The sequence below is a fragment of the Theobroma cacao genome, chromosome 1 (assembly GCF_053813885.1).
Source record: "Theobroma cacao isolate CCN51 chromosome 1, ASM5381388v1, whole genome shotgun sequence".
Lineage (NCBI taxonomy): Eukaryota > Viridiplantae > Streptophyta > Magnoliopsida > Malvales > Malvaceae > Theobroma > Theobroma cacao.
The window spans coordinates 41,303,742-41,323,513 of record NC_142639.1 but is presented as its reverse complement, the minus strand read 5'-3'; the positions used below and the strand labels follow the sequence as shown (position 1 = coordinate 41,323,513).

The window sequence follows — 19,772 nt, the reverse complement described above, 5'->3', positions numbered from 1 at the left end:
CTAAAACCCAAAAAAAAAAAAACAGTTCTGCTGTCGATGGTATTTGACACTCTCCTCCGAGCTTTTCTTGTCCGTACAGTTAGTTCAAAGCTAGGCATACCACAATGTTTTGCTCCACGACAAAACAAAAGGTGATGGAAGTGAGCTTGCGGCAAAGCCCTGTTCTTATTGTTCTGGTCACACGACATTCGGGAGAAGAAAGTTGGCACTTTGTTCCTAATGATGATTACAAAAGGGATGGATGATTGAGATCTTGTGTTTGTTTTTATTCCGATACCCCTCTTCCTTCCTTTCATGAAAATTATGTGTTCGAATCATTCGGAAACCTCCTTGCAACTTCGAGGAAATTTAATTGTGGGTCCTTTTAACTTTTTTAAAAAAATTATTTGTTCCCATTTAAGGATGTCATTGTTTTTTAACTTCAACACTAATCTTTTGTTGTTTGTTTTGTTCCCCAAATATACCCAAAGGTCCAATTCGCAACTTCTAAGAAAGAAGAATCTTACGAAAAGATGTCGCGTTCCACATTCTTTGATTTGAGTTGGGGATGTCATGTTGCATTCTAGAAGAACTTTAATTAACACTATTAAGTTCATAATGAAAATAACAACATTTATTGCATTACTAGTCATTGTTGGTCACCCTGGTTACTTCCTTTTTGCAAGTGTTTTGGCATGATTCGAATCTAATCTGATATCAACTTGTCATGAAATCATTATCTTCTTTTTAAAAAACTGACTTGATAAACTATATAGCATTCACACTTATAGATGTTTCAATATCCTCTTACCTACTTTATATGAGATTGAATTATCCCATTTTAACTTTTCTAAAAAACTAAGCCTGATACTAAAGAAGACTAATTCAACTCATTAGCTAATACACATATATGCATATACATATCTTTAACCATATTTTTTGGTAAAATCAAAATTTAACTTTGACTAAGTGCATAATTGTTTTAATCAAAACCATGTTCCACCCTCTATGTGGATGAGACAATAGTCTTTATATTCATGAATACCACATGATTTTTTACCTAATCTATCTGGTTTAGTAGAGAGAAACCGTGGGTACAAAGGCAGAGGGAGGCGGCGATAGGGGCTGTCCCCTTAAAATTTTAAATTTTAATAATTTTTCTTTTAAAAAAAAAAAAAAAAAATTTTGTTGTCTAATTTTTAAAAAATTTATAATTTATTCATATAAATATTAAATTTTTTTATTTTCATCCTCTTAACCGACTCCATTGCTACGTAAATAGTACTAAGCTTGGAAAGCAAATGCTGTGTACCTCACGTCACTCGTGCGTGTATATAGACTTCAATTACTCCTTGGTTAAAAAGAAAGAAAAAATTTTCCATGGGGCCAATCCCTGCCTCTCACTCCTCTCAGGTGCATCTACTCCAAAGTTTTGAATCTAGCCGACAGTTCGTGGATTCATATTGTTCGTACAGCTGGTTGGCAACCATGAACAAATAATTGCGACTTTGCTCGTTTATTTGCGGGGCACATGATTAGTTATTTATATTCTTTATGAATTTTTAAATCTGTTTTTTTTTTCTCAAGAACCAAATAAAAATTTGTTGAAGTTTCTTGTTTACGTTTAAAGATATTTTTTTAATTTTACTCGATAAAATTAATAATTTAAACATTGATGAGAATAAAAATTATTTATAATGATATTCACATAATGTTAATAAAAAAAATTATAAAAGGTGTAGATAGAGTTTAAATAATTGGAAAAGAGTTTTTGGTCAGTAGGAAGATAAAAAGTTTGCAGACTAAATAACCGGTGGATGCACTTAAATGTGTGAAGAACAAAGTAACAAAGGATAAAGTGAAAGAGGAGTTGGTTTTTATTGCGAAACCCAACAGACGAAAGAAGTAGTAATAAAGCTAAGGTGCTGCTGGTACCAGCACATGAATGTGTCTACGGTGGGACATGGCCCACTTACCTTACGGACCAGAAAGTGGAGACTTGGCTGAGGTTTTGACCCACGAGCTCCTCTTCCCAACCCTTGTCTCTGTTGGTTGGGTCCTAACCTTTTCTCCGAATAAGATAAAATAATATAAAAAAATTAATGATAACATAAAAAGTCCAATTGCACAATTTATAGGATAAATATTCTCGGTCTCCGTTTAGTATCTGGTTTATATTTCTTTCATAGCATCGGATTTCGATTTTTAATTCTAATAATAAAAACAAATAATTTAACAATAAAAGTGACTTTAATATAAAAAATTTAGTAAATACATGGAATAAAATTATGAAAATGATATATTCACTCCCTCATCCTTTTGGATGTTTTGTATAATTGAAATAAATAAGTGATTACGCTCTTTCATCAGCCCATGTGCATGTTTTCTTTTATTTTCTTTTCTTTTTGCAAGACAAAAAGGATATTAAAGTAGTGTAACAACTTTGTAGATCTTTCTGCCGAAGGCAAAGCTTAAAAAAGCTGATGGGCACTCCAAAATAATTAGCTCATGGACAAAGAGATAGGAAAATGATGTAAGGAAGGATGCCAAAATAGAACAATTGATATTTGCCTTTTACAAGTTCAGTTAACAGTTTTCGTGAAAAAAATAAGCAAATAAATCAAATTATTGCATTGATTTTATCAAAAAATTCCTAATAAATAGTTAAAATAGTTACTAATATTATTGAACACTTCATAGATAAATTTTATTCTCACGAAAAAGATTGGATCGTTAATTTAATTTGTTCAAAAAAATTATCAAATTTGAAATACGCTTCGATTAGAAATTAATCTCTTTTTTATATTTAGGAATGTTTTTATAATTTTATTGTGTAAAATTAACGATATAACTTTTTATAAGAATAAAAGTTATATCATTTTGAGGATACATTTGTTAAAAAGAGAGTGAATCGACTTAAATATGTTCAATGGTTGTTGGTTATCAGATATCTACAACAAAAATCGACTTTAATATACTTGACAAGAGTAGTGTGCATTCTGGGTTGAACTTAAAATGCAGAATGGTGATGCCTTTTGGCGGTCATTAGCAGAATGTTTGGATTTTTAATTTTTTTTTTTTTTTGTGGTTTAGCATATTTTTGTATTAGGTGTTTTATTTTTCCAATTTATTATTCTGAATTGTGATGCTGTATAATTTTTTTTATTAATAAAAATAATTATTTGAGCAAAAGGAAAAAAAGTTATACACAAAGTATTAATGGACAAAAAAAATCACGAGATGTTATATAAAAAGTATTGAAATCATAAAAAAGCACGTAAAGTTTTTAAATCAGGTGTTTTTATGACATTAAAAATCACATTAAATTTAAGTAAGCAATAATCATTAGGGAGTAAGGAGAATATTAGAATGGACATGGATAAAAAACAGTGGTCCAAAACCAATCGAAACGGAACTTCTTTTCCTTTTCCCACCATGTGTGGACAAAGCAACGAAAGCAACGTTTCACGCATTGCTTCGCGGAAGGAGTGCAGCAAATCCCTTGGCTCCCCAATCTCCAGCTTCGTGGGTCCCGCCCTTCCCACGTCCGAACACTATCTTTTTCCCTCTTTTATTGCCGCTGGGTCCTACCCCCACTCTGATGATCATACGCTTTGTGAATGGGACCCGCTCATCTTTCAATGCAAGTATGCAAACTACGGCAGTCGGAGGGAATACTTTTCAAAGCTTGCACTCTCCACGTGGACGCTCTCTTTTGGTGTAGCAGTCGTGTAAAATGTGGGGCCGCAACTGATTTGGTATGATACGGAGTTGCAGGTTCACGTGCACCGCACGTGATCATCGGTGACGGGCTGCCCTCTGTGGGGACTTGGACAAACGGTTTCCAGAGCGAATTTTCGTTGGAGGGTTACTGTCGATCTTGAAAGGCAATAAAAGCGTATGATTGAGTTAGGGATTTCAAATCAATAGAATAAATTGGGCTTTGAATTTATAAATAAAGATATCTTTTATAAAATAAAATATTTTACATTAATATAAAACTTTTATAAAAGATATCAAAATTGAATTACACCGTGTTAAAATAAATTTTTTTCCCTTCAATACACAGTTGCACAATAGGAGATTTGTTGCAATTTACTATATAGCCCATAATTTTTATGTTCTGTACATCTGAATACCAACTCATATCCCTACAACCCTAATCTAAAGCTGACAGGGGTTTTGATGGCATTAGCCATTGTTATAATTTCCTTCCTTTATGACTATCTACACTTAGCCAGACATAATTTTCTTTCGGCCTCAATTATTAGCAGTCCTGCATCCTTTCCTAGAGAAAGATGGGTATTATTAGTTGGTTGAGGTCGGTGAATCTGCTGGACCCTGGGCGGCAGAATTTGAGTTATGCCCAACGACTTGAAAACAAGGGACAAAATGGTTATTATGCTTCGGGGAAGAGACAACAGCCCCCAATGTCTTGGGTTTATGATTAATTAATTGATCCAAAGATAATTCGAGACTAGAACTAGAATTGGTAGGTAAAAGTTTGTAAGATGTCTTATTAAGAATGATTAAGTAAAAGTTGAAAATTATCCAATTTGATGAGACAAATCAATTAAATTGAATGCTACAACAATGTTTTATCATACTATTAAGGTTTTAATGATATTGAATTTTGTATAAACGGGAAGAAAAATCTAATTTTTCACTGTACTTCAATTTCATTAAATTTTGTAAATATTGTACTTTTATTTTTCCTCATTTTTAGACATAAAAAAATTAACGAAAATTTACTGCTTACGTAACGAATATTTCATGAAAAATTTTAATATAATAACCAAATTCGACATAAAATCACTATATGGTGACAAACTTGAACTTAATCCCCTTAATCAAGTTAATTTCTCGCAATTCCCACTTTGTTAAATGTTAGGTAAAAGTTCAAACTTGATTATCAGCAAACTGTGTATATGGTACTACGAATGCTCTACAGAGAACTCCATTGAAAGTGATAGAATAGAGAGTAGGGGCACAAAGTGGTCACTAAGATGGAGACGGTCATGTCTACATGTTATGTGTCTGGATTTCCATGACTTTCCAACGCCCAATCAAAACATATAATTCTAAATGGCTTAAGCTCTAAGGAACTTTCCCACATGAAAACAACCAGTCACTTAAATCAATCACAGAGTTGTTAAGTTGACAAACATGCCCGATATAGCAAAAAGAGCTTCACCTTATCCTTATAGTTGTGTAGCATGCACTTTGAGGAAAAAGAAAACTTAGGCACTTGCCTTGATTTTATCTTGTTTTTGGACGGTGACGGTTAGTCTTTAAGACGAACCTTTTTTGAATTCCATGGGTTAATTTGAGAAAATGGTCTGCACCTTCAGCAATAGAATATTTTCAATTTTATGTGTTAATTCATTGATAGTTTTATCGAGTTTATTGATATTTAATATTTGGTGTGTCGTATGTGTTACTCAAATTCTTTTATTATTGAAACTGATTCTAACAATGGTTTCAATGTTTCTTTACAAATGAAGCATATTTCGAATTGCATTAGAGTAATGAGCATCGAACTTTAGGTCATTTCTTCAAACACATTCTTAGGGAGACAAATTTTATTATAGATGAATTTGCAAAAACAGAAAATTTTTCCCTTTGTTGCTTAACTTTTGTTCCTAAAACTTTATGCTTTCTTTTCTCCAAATTTCTAATAAAATTCCCTTCCTATTAAGAAACAAAAGATTAATCTCATTAACTTCTAATGCAAGGTATATCGTGAAGAATGACTGAACTATTGATAACAAAGCATGCTTGCCGCGTTAATCCATTTCAAAAATGAAAACTGGAGTGAGCCCCAACAGTTCTACTTGCAAAAGTTTAATGCCAGTCAACAAACCAGGGGCCAGGTTCAACCTGACAATGTTGCCCCAAGTAAATGGTTATGGTCCGCAGCTGTAGTCACTCTCTGCTTCTACCGACTGTGAAAGGCTAACCATCGAATCAAGCATGTTCCAAGAAATAAATTTGGGTCCAACAATCACTTCAAATTGAGAGTCAAGTTAAAGCTGGAAAATTCTTCAAACGCATTTATGAATTTATTTATTCTATAAAAAAATGTCCCTACAAGATTGAATGAAAATGGTCAGACTTACTGTTACAAAGAAATGGCGATCAAACTATGAATGAATTATACAGTCCCGATAATCAATAATCATCCTAGAAAACAAAGCAATTAAACTGTTACAAGCCAATAAATAATGGGAATATTAAACTACGTGTGTTCCCTGCAAGGAATTCCACAACTCGGAACACTCTTCTTCCTCTTCCTTAGTTTTCCCCCTCACAGACAACATTTCGAATGCTGAGCTTGAAGCTTGCATGAGGTCTAATGTAACTTGGGCACCGGTTACAGGAAACCTGTCCCAACCGTGAGGCTCAGGTAATGAAGGGTGCTGCTGTACTGCTACAGAACTGGACCCAGGTTGGGCGTCTCCTAGGTCTTCCATTGCATGGTGGTGCAAATGCCAGTCTCGATCGAGTATGAGCTGCCGAGCCAGGATGGCAGCACGATTTTCTGCAATCAGCTCACGCAAGGCAGCACTAGATCTTGAGGAGAGATCAGATGAGAAAATCCAAGAATCAGCCCTGGATGACAGAAGAGAGAGAGCACGTCCTGTCGGCGACGATAGGTATGGAAATCTCCCAGTCATCAATTTATTATCTATTGAGAACATACAAAGTCACATGTTTCCGAGTTCATAAACCAGAAAAGTTCTACACTACTTTGACCTCAAGCACAATTGGAATCAAATGAGTTAGCGTGATCTACTTTTCATGGTCTGCAGTTACAAGCTTACACAATGAAGACAGTCATATTCATAACATGATCAATGCTCCTAAAGTGTTTTTAAGTGCTCACAGGAAGAATATCACAGAAGTAAGCAGAAGCAACAAGCATGCCTACGGTACCTTTTGGCCTCTCAAATTTATTTTAATTCGAAACCAATTTCCTCCCATTTCATAGCTCAGCATGGAAATATTGCTCAACACAACACACTCAACCTTGTTGAATTCAATGAAACCATGCATTGAGGTAATATCAGAACAAATGCAACTTGATCATACTAAAATGTGTTTTCCTTAATTAGCATACATAAAAACTCATGCGCATGCATTATCACCATGATCGGTCTTGGTTTCAATAAGAAGCTCACTAGGCAATTATATTATGTAAATCAATAAATAATGTATTATTCAAATCAAGGAAGGGATAATTTCGTGATCCGTTGCCAGAATATCCCCAGTCCTGTCAGTGAAGTTTCCCTACTCCCACTTTCCTATCTGTAGATGGTTGCCAGATACAAGGTCTAACGGGATAATATAGGAGGACAGGCTTGATAGCATTGGGGAAAAGCTTCAAAAGATCCAATCTGATATCAGTTCTTTCTCGGACAAAGATTACATGAGAACTGCCTTATTCTAGTGATTTTTCTTTAACCCAAACAAAAGTCAAGGTTTAATTAAAGCACAAATGCAGTAAAACTCATGTTAGAATAACACCTAAATGTATTAACATTACTAAAGTGTGCATTCCATGGCATATCTTTGTGGTAAAATTAATGAAATGTCTATGAAACATGCTTCTGTTGCTGCTTGAACTTGACGACAGCCATTGTAACTTTTGAGTTACAATGTCTGAATAAATGTGAGACATCTTATAAGAGAGTTAACCAGCTCACTGCTCAGGCTTAATATCAGAGCATCTAATTATCGACCATCCTTTACTGCAACTACAGGGATTAAACAGTGACCGGTTCAACCGAGATAAACCTTATCCAGATCAAAAGGGAAATCAAAGGCAAAAAACACCCAAGTCTTAACGGAACAAGAACTTTATACCAACGGCAGAAAATTCATAAATCATAGTAAAAAAAATGCACTTTTCTAATTAGTAAGCTCAAAGGGGGCAGCATTGAGATTACCTTACTCTTTATTTTGCCTTTCCAAAACTCTGATTATTCCAACAGTTATTATAAAAAGGAAAGTTGATTTTCCCGAGACATGAAGCCTTGTGCATCTTGGAAAAACACGATTAATATCCGCTAATGCAGTCATAAGGACTAGCTAGTATTAAAATAATGGCACATGTAAATCATGCAACAAGGAATTTCAATTAAAAATAAAAACAAGAATTTCCATGTACCTTGAGCAGAGTTCCTGGAAGCAGAATCGTGATGGGAGCTCTTTCTTCTACGCTCATTGTGCCCTGCCAATCTCCTCCTGCAACTCCTCTTCGAGTCGTCAAACTCTGACACCACATGAAACCTATTGCCCATGTGCCCACTCATACATCAGCTCATTAAAATACAAAGATTTCTTACTACTCATTTTCCTATCATCTACCAAATTTGACCAACGCCATACCAAGACACAATAATTGAAAAGGAGAAGGAAAAAAGATGAGAATGAAGAGAAAAGAGGAAGACAACAAAAAAAAAAATCAAACATTTTGCGCTGTTCCTTCATTCTTTAATCATTAAAAAGAAGTAAAAGAACCCCTAAAATTAGAATAGTAGTACTTACTATTTTTAACTAACCTTTTATGGCAGTTTTTTAGCCCTAAGATGGAAAGAAAAGGAAACGCAATTGGAGAATTAACAGTCACCTGCTACACTGTTGACAGAAACGTTGCTCTAATCCTAGCACCACCACCTTGGGTGCCTTAGAGTGCATCTCACAAACTTTATGCCTCCGGTGGTAGTCTTTAGCATTGACCAGCGCAACATGGCATCCTTCAACTTGACACCTTGGCACCGTCGCTGGAGGCCCCAGCACCGCTGTCGATGAGGAAGGCCCTATTCCGCCGCCGCCCCCGCCACCACCACCGAGATTATTATTATTGTAGTATGGTTTACCTTTCTTTCCAATGGAGAACCCAGCGGCCACGTGCCGCTCGGTCAGAGCTGTAGAATCCTCGAAATAGTGCCTCTTGCCAAGCTTCAAACAAACGAGATGAGGGTCAGGGTGCATATGAGACCCGTCTCCGGTGTAAAGAGCGTGCTGCTGGTTCAAGTGGTGGGCAAGAGTAGCGTTGTCATGGTGAGGAAGAAACATGAGCGGGTGGGCTGTACTTATTTCAGGGAGCGCGTTGCAGGAGGAGGCGGTAGTCTCCGCCCTGGTGGCGGCGGCGGCGGCGGTAGTAGCAGTACTAGTGGCGTACAAGTTCAAGCCGTTAGTAGTATTATTATTGTTGCCTCCCCAATCAAATACCGTAGCAGTTGTAGGGCTAAGCCCCCGCATATCCCAAGCGAGATTAATGCTGCTATTACCAGTTTGCCCCCGGTTCCCCATGAACATGCTCCCACCATTTTCCATAATCTGTGTCTTTCCACTTGCTGCTTGCAGTGTCCGTAGTGCCCTTTGCTCTGTTTACCTATTTATAAGCGATAACGGTCGATGTATAGCTTTGGGATATCCTTTTTGCTAGCTTTGCCGGTTTTGCGTACGCAGAGAGGACTGAAGCATGCCCCCCTGATTGCTTTATACAAAAGAAGAAACTTAGAGAAATAAATAAACAAGCAAAAAAAGAAAGAGAGAGAGAGAGATAATAAGAGAATATGAATGAAGGGTTAGGTTTCTTCGTTATTGTACTCCTATGGGGAAGTGATAGGAGCTTCAGAATCAGAAAAAAGCTGCAAGTTTTACGGACAGAAAGAGAGAGAAGCTGAACCCGATGGAGAGGCACGTGAGAGAAGAGTTTAGCACGTGGGAAGAGTGAAGGAAGGTGGGCCAATCCAAGTTGGGCTGGAACTGATTTGATATGAGCTGCAATAAGTGAAGAAAAAAAAATGGCTGATAGGACTGAATAAAGAACAGACGAGGAGGAGAAGCAAGAAAAACCCTCCTCTTTTTGTTTATGAACGAAGCAGGTTTAAATGTAGTTGCAGACGCAGTCCAAGGAGCGTGTACTACACTGCTGTCTCGCTGCTAAGCTGCATGCATTTCCTACGTAAGCTTCCAATGGGAACTTCAAGTTTCACCTGATAGATTCTTCTTATCTTTACACGAACCGAGCGTCTTCGGAACGCGCTTCGAGTGGGTTGTCAGAATCCTTTATCCCGATAACGGGTGCAAAGTCTGCAATATATCGCTTCCAACATCCCTCTTCGTTTCCTTTGCCTTTCGTTATTTTCGCCAAATATTTGTTTCCCTTGGCTTTAAAACAAACAAAAGAGAGACGTGAACATATAAATTAATACTAATAATAGGAACTTTAATATACATTCAATGAATTTACCATAAAGTTATTATTATAATTATTAGAGTAATAATAAAAGAGAGTCTTACGTGTTGAGTTAGAAATATTTAATAATATCTTTATTATTAAAATTTTTACTTCTTTCATTTGAGAAAATGAAATCCTTTTTCATAATACTTGTAGAGAAAAGTTATTCAATCAATTTTTGTATCCAAAGTTCTAAAATTCAAATCTGTTTTATTTAACTATTCAGAAATAGTAACCTACACATTTGCACACAACCAAAATTAAAAGACCACGTGGTTTGAAATTCAAGCTAATTAATGATAGAAATATCATAGCAACAACGTTTTTCTACAGTACCCGACCACCTACAAAAGGCACCCACCCCCTACCCCAACCTCCACAAAAAGGCCTCGGGAAGGGGGGTGGGGGGGGGGGGGGGGGGGGTGTGGTGGGGAATCTATTCTATTCTATCCAAAGTTGGGGTAGGTAAAAAGCTCTTCATAGTTCGACACTTGGCCATCTTTTTATAGCTAAATATTACTAAAATTAATGCTACCAAAGCTGAATAAGAAACTCAATTGGGTTGGAGGGTCAATAATGTATTGCAATGAAAGGGCTCTCATTACTCTCCTTGCTTCGTCAGCAGATAAATTTATTGAAAAAAATTACATGCGGATAAACGTGTATAAATTAATTTCTTACATAAAATGCGATATTAAGTTATTTCAATCTCAATTTTAACGAATGTGAACCTACCATTATTATAAACCATTTAAAAGAACAAGCTATATTAGGTTATCCAACACTCGTTAATCCTTTTCATGATTCTAAGTATAAGTGTATTATATCTATACCTATATATAATAGCTGTCTTTTAATCCATGTAATTGGTTGACCCTTGGCCTGACCAATTGATGGCCAATTTTGTATGGCATATTTCAATTTCATGGGAGTAAATTTGTGAGATTCAATAATTGATGACAAATCAAGTGAGGGTGTTTTTGGGCTTTTGCTAAATAAGAGAGGTATGTATGTCTTTTCAGATTATAGGTATTTTTTATGAGATATGATGTATTCGGAATTTTAAAATATCATGAGATTGTTTTAGTATTTTAAATTTTGTGTTCATTCCTAGCACTGAGGGTATCCTTGGTTTTCCACTAAATTTTCAAAGCATTTCAGTTTTTTTTAACTTCTTGAGCTAATGATTTCTTCTTTTATTTTTTTAAAATTAATAACAATTGATCAATCGCTTTTTATTGTCTGTTACTGCGTGATTGGAATGCTTCGGTGGATTCTGCTTCTGCCCTTGCTTTAGTTGCTGCAATTTTTTGTTCCCATGTCTTTTCTCTGCAACTCTACGTTGTTTATGTTTTGTGATTGAGCTACTTTGATTGTTGCTTGCACAGATTTTTTTTTTTTGGGTTTGCTTTTTTGTTTTGATGTGGGAGTTTTTGGGTTGCTTGGAGATTACTACATTTCTAAACCTCTCTTGCAGCCTAGGATGGTTCCCCTTGTGTTGCTCTGCCTGTTTCGGTAGTTGAAATGTGCAGATGAGCGGGGAGAGGAGAAAGAAGAAGAAGAAGAGTTGGCCGAAATGTACAAGTGAGCAAGGAGAGGAAAAAGAACATAAAATAAGAAGAGTAGTGGCAATGATAAGTCGAGACAAAAATTTGACTCCTTCCGTGAGTCAAGGGAATGACATTCTTTAAACTAATTGCAATTGCAAACACATTCTCCTTCTTTTATTACAAACAAAAATTACAAAGTCAATGCACTTTAAATTGCAAAGAATGTGCGACACTTTCACAAAACCAAACACCCACTTAAATTTTTCCCTTGTCCTTTGGTAAGAGGGCATTTTCATATTTCTAAAATTTTGACATGGTTTTTTGGTTTTTTTCCTTTGATGTTTAATATTTTGATGGTTATTATGTTATGGCTTCTTGTACGTGGTTGTTTGCTACGTAATTTGGAACCTTTTAACTTAACTTTCGAGTTTCAGTTGTACCTATGCAGGTTAAAAGCTAAAAGCTGGCTCTTATATAAGGTAAAAGTTTGAGCTCTGCACTTCTACTTTGTTTTGTATTCATTTTCCATTTGAATGAATCTCATTTTAGTTTATTTGCATATTTGGGTCTTTCTCTTAGCTTTGGAAAGAGAGACAGGGACGATTTAATTTCGTTATTGTTTTGTTTGGGATCTTCTTCGATTCAGTTTTATTTTGTCAATCATTCTTTAACTTCAAACTCATTTAATCCTTAGTTTCTTAGTCAATGTTGTACATTTTCCTGACCTATAAACCGCCAAAGGGGAAGTCATCACACGTCACCAACGTGGGAAAACTTAAAGAAGCCTTTTTTTTCTCATTTCTTTTTATTTTTTCGGTTTTTTTTTCGTTTACTATTTCCTGCTTTTTCTATTTTCTTTTAATGGAGGATAATAACAAGGAAAAGACATTGGGAACCTCCCAACCTACAAAGAAAAATTATTTTGTTTACACATATTAATGAATTCAGTGTTGTTGGGTTTATGTTTATAGGACAAATTGTATATTGTCAACTCCCATTCAAGTTGCTTATAATTATTTTTGGGTAAATTGACACTAAAAAACTAACACTCACAACACCATATTAGCTACTATAGTATTTTTTGTAATAGTTATGTATACATTTTGGAGCTTGCAAAAACCCTTCAACTATTTAAATAAATTGAAATAAATTTTATTTTTTTATTATGATCAATTAAGTTTTTATATTTTTATTTTAGAGTAAATAAACTTTATAAGTAATAATTAACTAATTATTATTAATTAAAATATTACTTATCATGTTATATTTATATAAAATTGATGTGAAAGATAAAAAATATTATATGATTTTAATAATATGTTACATTATTATCGATTATGATATGTTAAAATATTATGTTATAATTGATTATGATATATTAATATATCATGTTAACATCATATGATATAAAATAATAAGTAAAATTTGGACTGAATCAACTATTAGTTATAAAAATTTATTTAGTTTAAAATAAAAATCTAAAAATTTAATTAAAAAATAAAAAAAATAAAAAAATAATTTAAAAATTTAAAATAATTAAAAATCTTTTTAAAATATTATACCTAACTAAATTATAAATTACATTTATCAATACATGAAATATTTTTGTCTGTAAATATATTTATTAAAAAATTTTATGTTAAAAACATTTTCCTACTATTATTTATATAAAATCTTTATAATATTTCTTTTATTAAATGAAAGCCTGCAGTACGGTAATAGTTTCTTGCCGTAACGCGCGGGTAACATGCTGGTATGTTTACGTTACTGGGCAGTGGGCTATTTGAAAGTTTGGAGGAATACAAACAAGTATACATGAAGGAGTCCCAGTCGTGATCGAATGCAACACAGACTGTAAAGTGTGTTGGACACAATCTTCGATCAGGGGCGGCCATACACGTGTCCGGAAAATGGGGTTCCCAGGCAAAGATCTTCCTCCAAATATACACCAGAGATCGACCATATTAGTTTTGATGGTGACCACACCTTGGCATGATGCCATTCTTTTTTGAATAGTCATTGGGTTTTTCTGCAGGTCAGTGAATAAGGGAACCGTGTAAGATGGCACTGGTCGTAAATAAAACATGACATGGAGACCTGTTACGTTTGCTTTGAATGTTTTCTGAAGGAAAAAGTTGAGACAAATCCCTCAGGAACGGGCTGTAATTAGAAAAAAAGTCCTGCCCCGATCAATTACTTTCTCTTTTGCTTGTTGTGAAATGGTAAAGAAAAGGGTTGACAGATAGCAGCAGAATATGACCAGTGACTGAGGGCAGTGGGAACCCTCAGCCCCACGCGCTTCCCCCCAGCCCGTGCACTGTTTACCACAAAACTCCCATGGCTATTCCAGGTATGGAAATGCAAGGCTTTTTTGCAGTTTTCTCTGCCTTGGATTATTAAGTAAAAAAATATTACACCTACTACTAGCTGCCCTGACTGACATTGATGGGCACTTGTCAATATCAGAAGAATATAAAAGGCAATTTTCCAACTAAACTGCTTACGCTAATCTCTTCAATCAAATCCTTATGTAGTTTAATCTGCTAATCCGGACACTCGGGCTCTAAAAAGGTAGGGTTTTGGTTCCCCCTGTTGGCTGTTGCTGACCATCAGGTTTTGTCATAAAGATTGTATAGTTAAAAAAGTCTGAAGGCATCGGGGGTATCCAAAGTTGTGGGACCCCAAACAATAAAGGACCTTAGATCGAACCACGTGTACGACCATCATGGTCCAACTGGGGGGCGGTTGCATTTGCAGACGATGGCAAAAATATTTACTGCTATTAACATTTGTAGAATAAAACAAAGGAGTTCCTGAAAAGCTGGGAGAGAGAGGGGAGGGAACTCCCACTTTGTACTTGCGAAGTGGGTGTTTGACACGTGTAAATCAACAAACTTGATCAGGATCCAATTTTCCAAATTCCCATTCGCCCCCCTCGTCTCTCCCGTACTTCAACCAGAGTTGGGGAACTGAGAGACATTGGAAGTCTGAGACTATATTGTTTCTTTTAATGAAACACAAAGAAGGGTTACAAAAGAGATAAACATAAAAAAAAAAAAAGGGGGGGGGGGGGGGGGTTGGGGGTATGGGGATGACGGGAGGGGACCATTTTTGCGTATTTTTATTTGTTTCTGGTTTGGGGGGATGTTACAAAACAAGAGGGGGACCATTTGAAAGGTCTGATCCATCCAAATTTGTGGCTTTAAATCTATAAATGGAACATTCTCTTTATTTGCTTATGAACGCGTTGGATCCCAAGGAATAGACAAATTTCCCAACTGGTTTATCAAATAGTATTGAAATAGTTATTTACAACACTATATATATATACACTCCTTTATCCTGATCAGATCTTCACTCATCCTGGCTGATACTGTTCGAGTAGTAAATTCCCTGCGGTTCATTGGTAAAAAATTATGGTCGTAGAGGATATGGTGGTTGGGGAGAAGGGAAAATGACTTTCTTACCTCCCAATGAGCTAAACGATCTTCCTCAAACTGAGGGAGACATAGATATAAGGACAGGGTTTGGGTGTGTAAAAGGAGGAGGTGAATGAGACCTTTCACTCAAAAGAAAGAACCGAGGAGTGAAGGAAGCTTTAATGCAAGATAGATAAGGCTTGGGAGTAGGGGAAAAGTGTCAATGGGAAAGATGAAAGTAACTCTTTAATCTTTGATTGCTCCTGCCAATACACTTTGAAAGTACTTATCTTACTTGTATGTAGTTATTCTGATTCAAAACATTTATGCCATTTGGACAGAATCTGTTCTCGGCGTCAATGTCATAGCGAAAATACATGGCATCATTCATAGTCATGTTACCAAATAATTACAGGCAAGAAGTAAAGGCTAAAGCTTTAAATGACTCGTGAAAGATTGAATGGAGTGCCCAAGCTTTATTCCTGTCACCAAATTGGAGAAATAGGTGGCGATCAGGAGGGCATATTGACAGCAGAATCGAATGGTACATAATCAACTTAATTAAAATAAAACTGAAATCACTTGCCCATGAAGAAGAAGCCAATTCCGTCCAACCTTATCTCAACAGGGCTAAAAGTAGATGATGAAAAAGAAAAGGAGAATAGGATGCATCAATTGGAGATTGGGAGGGGATGGATTATCCCAATATACAGGTTGAAAGTCATGCATTTTAGAGAATCATGATGGTTGCAAGAAAAGGTGAGCAAACAAAGGGACCCAGGCATAGATTTTCAATCAAAGCTGACTGGGGCTGAGTCAAGAGGGGCCCTTTCCCTGTCCCTGAGAACTCATAAAAGAACCTGTCTGCTGATTTATTTGTACAACTGGATTTGAGCATTATATGGACCCATCTCCTAACATCACCTCAGCGTCACTTAAAGGAGGGAATGCCTCAATTATTTAGCACTTTTTCACTCCCTCCCTCTCCCTCTCTCTTTTTTCTTTCGTTTTTTTTTTCATTTTTCATGACAAAATATTTCGAGACAGGGTCACTCATTTACTTCACCATATATAGAAGTTTGTTACACACGATCCAGACTTTGATGGGTGCCCGTTTAATGTAGTCAACCGTCCCATTGTGGTCAGGATTGTTTTGATCAGCTTCAAATTCACCCTAAAATGGACCTATCTTGTTGTATGTATTTAAAATTTTGAGTATATACATCTCAGATTATCTGTTGGAAAAGTTTCATGATTGAGTAAAGCAGCTACAGACTCACAAGGGCTACCAAACTACTTTGACCTTAGCTACAAAATAAAAGATTAGCCTAGGATGGATCCTAACAACACACCCCCAAAGGACGAAAAAGAAATAAAGCACCCCTCAGATACAACCAAAAGTGGAAAACAGTTGCTGTACAGTATTCTTTGTACAGATTTTCCTTGCTCGCTTGGATATTCTGACATTTATTAAAAAAGGTAATCCTCGGGCCCTCAACTGGTGGAAACCCAGAAAAACTCTTATGGGCAGAGACCTGGCTGGGTCTTCTGCTTTTTGAAGTGTGGTTGGGTTCATAAGAGGCATCTTGGTCTCTCTATAGGATAAACCTTCCTCCTACTTCACTGCCATGGCCCAGTGAAAATAGACTTGTGGCATCGGCTGTCCTATTCCCTCCTTAAGGACAGGAGCAGGATTAAGGCCCAACATGACATTTGGACTCCTGCTTGCTTTAGATCATAAATTTGTTCGTCACTCTTTTTTTTTTTGGTTATGTAAGGTAATCCTTGTCTCAATTCATAAATCCCAAACCTCTAACTCAAAAATAGAAAGTGTAAACTTCTGATTTCCCTCAAATTAAAGCTATCTTCTTGTATCCTGACTAGTTTGTTATAATTTATTTTGTTATATATCATAGATGGTAAGTCAAATTTATCACTAGTCGACTTTGATTCATATGAAATTCACAGAAGCTAAAGCTAATAAAAATTTTGGTTTGGATAAAGGCGAGGGGGTACTGTCAGTACTTTGACTAGGCGAGAATGAAAAATGAACCAAAGAGACAGCAATTTGGAATATCAGCAAGCAACCCTAAAAGTAGTTGCCTAAAAATGGTAGTTTCTTTACTTTTTCAAAGAGAGTTGAAGATTGAGTCTTTTACACGTCCAAAAAAACAGCGAAAGCCGAGCAGTATTCCCCCATGACGCTTTTCTCATAGAGCGTTTGTTTTTTTCCAGAAGATGCAGATTGAGTCGTCCGCACGTCTCCAACTGTGGCTGACAACAACAGCAACAATGATAAATCCTAACGACCAGTTTACCACTTTGCTTCCCGAACCACTGTAGCCCTTTTCCTCACCTCAAAGAGAAAACAAAACTACAACAAGAGTTTGTTAGGCCTGACATGCCTCCTCACCTCGGCCTCTCCCTGCCCTTTGTGCCACACAACCCAATTCTGGGTCCACTCACTCTATGCAAATTTCAAAGGTTTGATCCTTGAGTCTTTGTCTTTTCCCCCCCATCCATGCATTGAGCAACATATATGCCACAAATATTTGAGAAACACCAATTGAGTAGAAAGTAAGAATAGATTTTAAGACACTTAAATGTGAGTTGATTTAAAATTTAAGCAAGGGAATAACAAAAATCTTCTACACCCATTTTGTGTTTCGTTTTATGTTTTTTTTTCATAATTTTGTATTATAGGTCTAATTTCATATTATCAATTACAAACTCTAATTTTAAATTTAATTATATCATACTATGAAAAATTTAGAAAATACGTAACGTAAAATTATTAAAAAATCAAATATATGATTCTTATAAGTAAAATAATGAAATGCGGAGGATAATTCTAGACAATTACTTCAAAATTTCATTATAAAGTTCCCTTTGTTTCACTACAACATTTGGAAGTCTTAATGTAATGATGAATCTATCTTATCCATTATCCCAAAAACCAACAGAAAAAGGTAATCATGTGTCTATCATATTTTCAATAATCCTAATTATTTACTGACCAACCCATCATTACAAAACTCGATTCTTTCTTTATAACAACGCTTCCCTCCACGCTTTCAATCCAAAAATCTCCACTCTCTCCCCCTGCCCTATCATGCTTCTACCATCCACTCCCCCTCTCTCCCTTCTCCTCATCTTCTTCATCCACAACTTGCCACCTTACACGGCGGCAAGACCAGAACCCGAATTTGCATCCAACCAACTAACCGAAACAACTCCCAGTAACTACTACTACTACTACTACTACCACAATAGGTTCCTGAATTCCCGAAGAGGCAGCCACGTCAGCGGCTTGTCGGAGATCAAGAAATACTTCCACTATTTCGGTTATCTAACATCGCAAGATTATGACGTATCAGATGACATGTTCGATGCTCCGTTGGAATCGGCTGTCATTTATTACCAATCAAAGCTTGGGCTTCAAGTCACCGGTAAGCTCGATTTCGATACGCTCTCTCAAATTTTAGCTCCAAGATGTGGTGTTCCCGACGCAGGATCATCTCCTGCTTTGCATGCAACAAAAAACTACGTATATTTTCCTGGGAAACCTCGATGGGCACGTCGCATTCCGATGACTCTGACGTATGGATTTTCCCCCGACTATATGATTCGGTACTTGAGCTTATCGGACATAAGAAAAACCTTTAAAGGAGCTTTCTCGAAATGGGAATCAGTTATTCCCGTGAGATTTGTAGAAACAGATGATTATGGGTTTGCTGATATCAAGATAGGGTTTTACGCTGGTGATCATGGTGACGGAGAGCCGTTCGATGGGGTGTTGGGCATCCTAGGCCACTCGTTTTCTCCCGAGAGCGGGAAGCTTCATCTCGATGCAGCTGAGACGTGGGCAGTTGATTTCCAAGTGGAGAAATCGAAGGTAGCCATAGATTTAGAATCTGTAGCTGTTCATGAGATCGGGCATTTGTTAGGGTTAGCTCATAGTCCAGTTAAAGGGGCTGTCATGTACCCAAGCTTGAAACCGAGAGTAAAGAAAGTTGATCTATCGCTTGATGACATACAAGGAGTCCAATCTCTCTACGGAACAAACCCTAATTTCACATTCAGTTCTTCGTTGGAATCTGATACTTCAGCAAACCCCGCCGTTGGTTCGAGATTCGAACCATCTTTATGGGCCATGTCGATGCTCCTGGCAGCTTGCTTCTGCATTTAAATTTCCTTGTTTCATTTTCTTTTTCTTTAGAGAACAAAGACAAAAGATTAGAATGGTGATCAGGTATCGATTCTGCGGTCTCTGTTGCATAGTAAGAGCTGCCGGGACCCTTGATTTAGGATACTTAATTTTGCAGTCATCAATGGAGATTCCGAAATCAAACGGAGCAGAAGAATGACTGTCCCCATCATATATAGGAGGAAGCTACAAGAGGATAACATTTTATTTTCATGTAAATCTTTAAACATACTCTAAAAGTGATTATTACAATTAATTGCAAAAAATTTATGTATATAATTATCAGTTATTAGGTCCACCAAACTATTCATCTTTTTCTTTTTCTATTTGTTTTTAATTTGTAACAAAATGACTTGGGAAATAAT

At 36.2% G+C, this 19,772-nt stretch overlaps 2 protein-coding genes across 3 annotated transcripts; one reads left to right on the top strand and one right to left on the bottom strand.

The window, feature by feature from the left end:
* Positions 1-6,027: 6,027 nt before the first annotated feature.
* LOC18614394 (uncharacterized) lies at positions 6,028-10,120 on the bottom strand. Of its 2 annotated transcripts, none has more exons than XM_007052143.3 (3): positions 8,612-10,120; positions 8,150-8,271; positions 6,028-6,667 (listed from the first exon to the last, which is right to left on the bottom strand). In XM_007052143.3, the coding sequence occupies exons 1-3, from the start codon at positions 9,319-9,321 to the stop codon at positions 6,213-6,215; spliced, it is 1,287 nt and encodes a 428-aa protein (XP_007052205.2). In that variant the 5' UTR covers positions 9,322-10,120; the 3' UTR covers positions 6,028-6,212. The 2 variants fall into 2 exon arrangements, with proteins under 2 accessions (XP_007052205.2, XP_088659720.1); XM_088803594.1 differs by having other exon boundaries at positions 6,028-6,619.
* Positions 10,121-18,249: 8,129 nt separating this feature from the next.
* LOC18614393 (Matrixin family protein) lies at positions 18,250-19,445 on the top strand. The gene has a single exon (XM_007052142.3). The coding sequence runs from the start codon at positions 18,313-18,315 to the stop codon at positions 19,387-19,389; it is 1,077 nt and encodes a 358-aa protein (XP_007052204.3). The 5' UTR covers positions 18,250-18,312; the 3' UTR covers positions 19,390-19,445.
* Positions 19,446-19,772: the final 327 nt, after the last annotated feature.

Coding starts and splice junctions, on each gene's coding strand:
- LOC18614394 (XM_007052143.3), bottom strand. CDS start 9,321: ATGGAAAATGGTGGGAGCATGTTCATGGGGAACCGGGGGCAAACTGGT. Junction 8,272..8,611: donor TTCTGTCAACAGTGTAGCAG/GTGACTGTTAAT, acceptor CATGGGCAATAG/GTTTCATGTGGTGTCAGAGT. Junction 6,668..8,149: donor TTCCAGGAACTCTGCTCAAG/GTACATGGAAAT, acceptor TGTTCTCAATAG/ATAATAAATTGATGACTGGG.
- LOC18614393 (XM_007052142.3), top strand. CDS start 18,313: ATGCTTCTACCATCCACTCCCCCTCTCTCCCTTCTCCTCATCTTCTTC.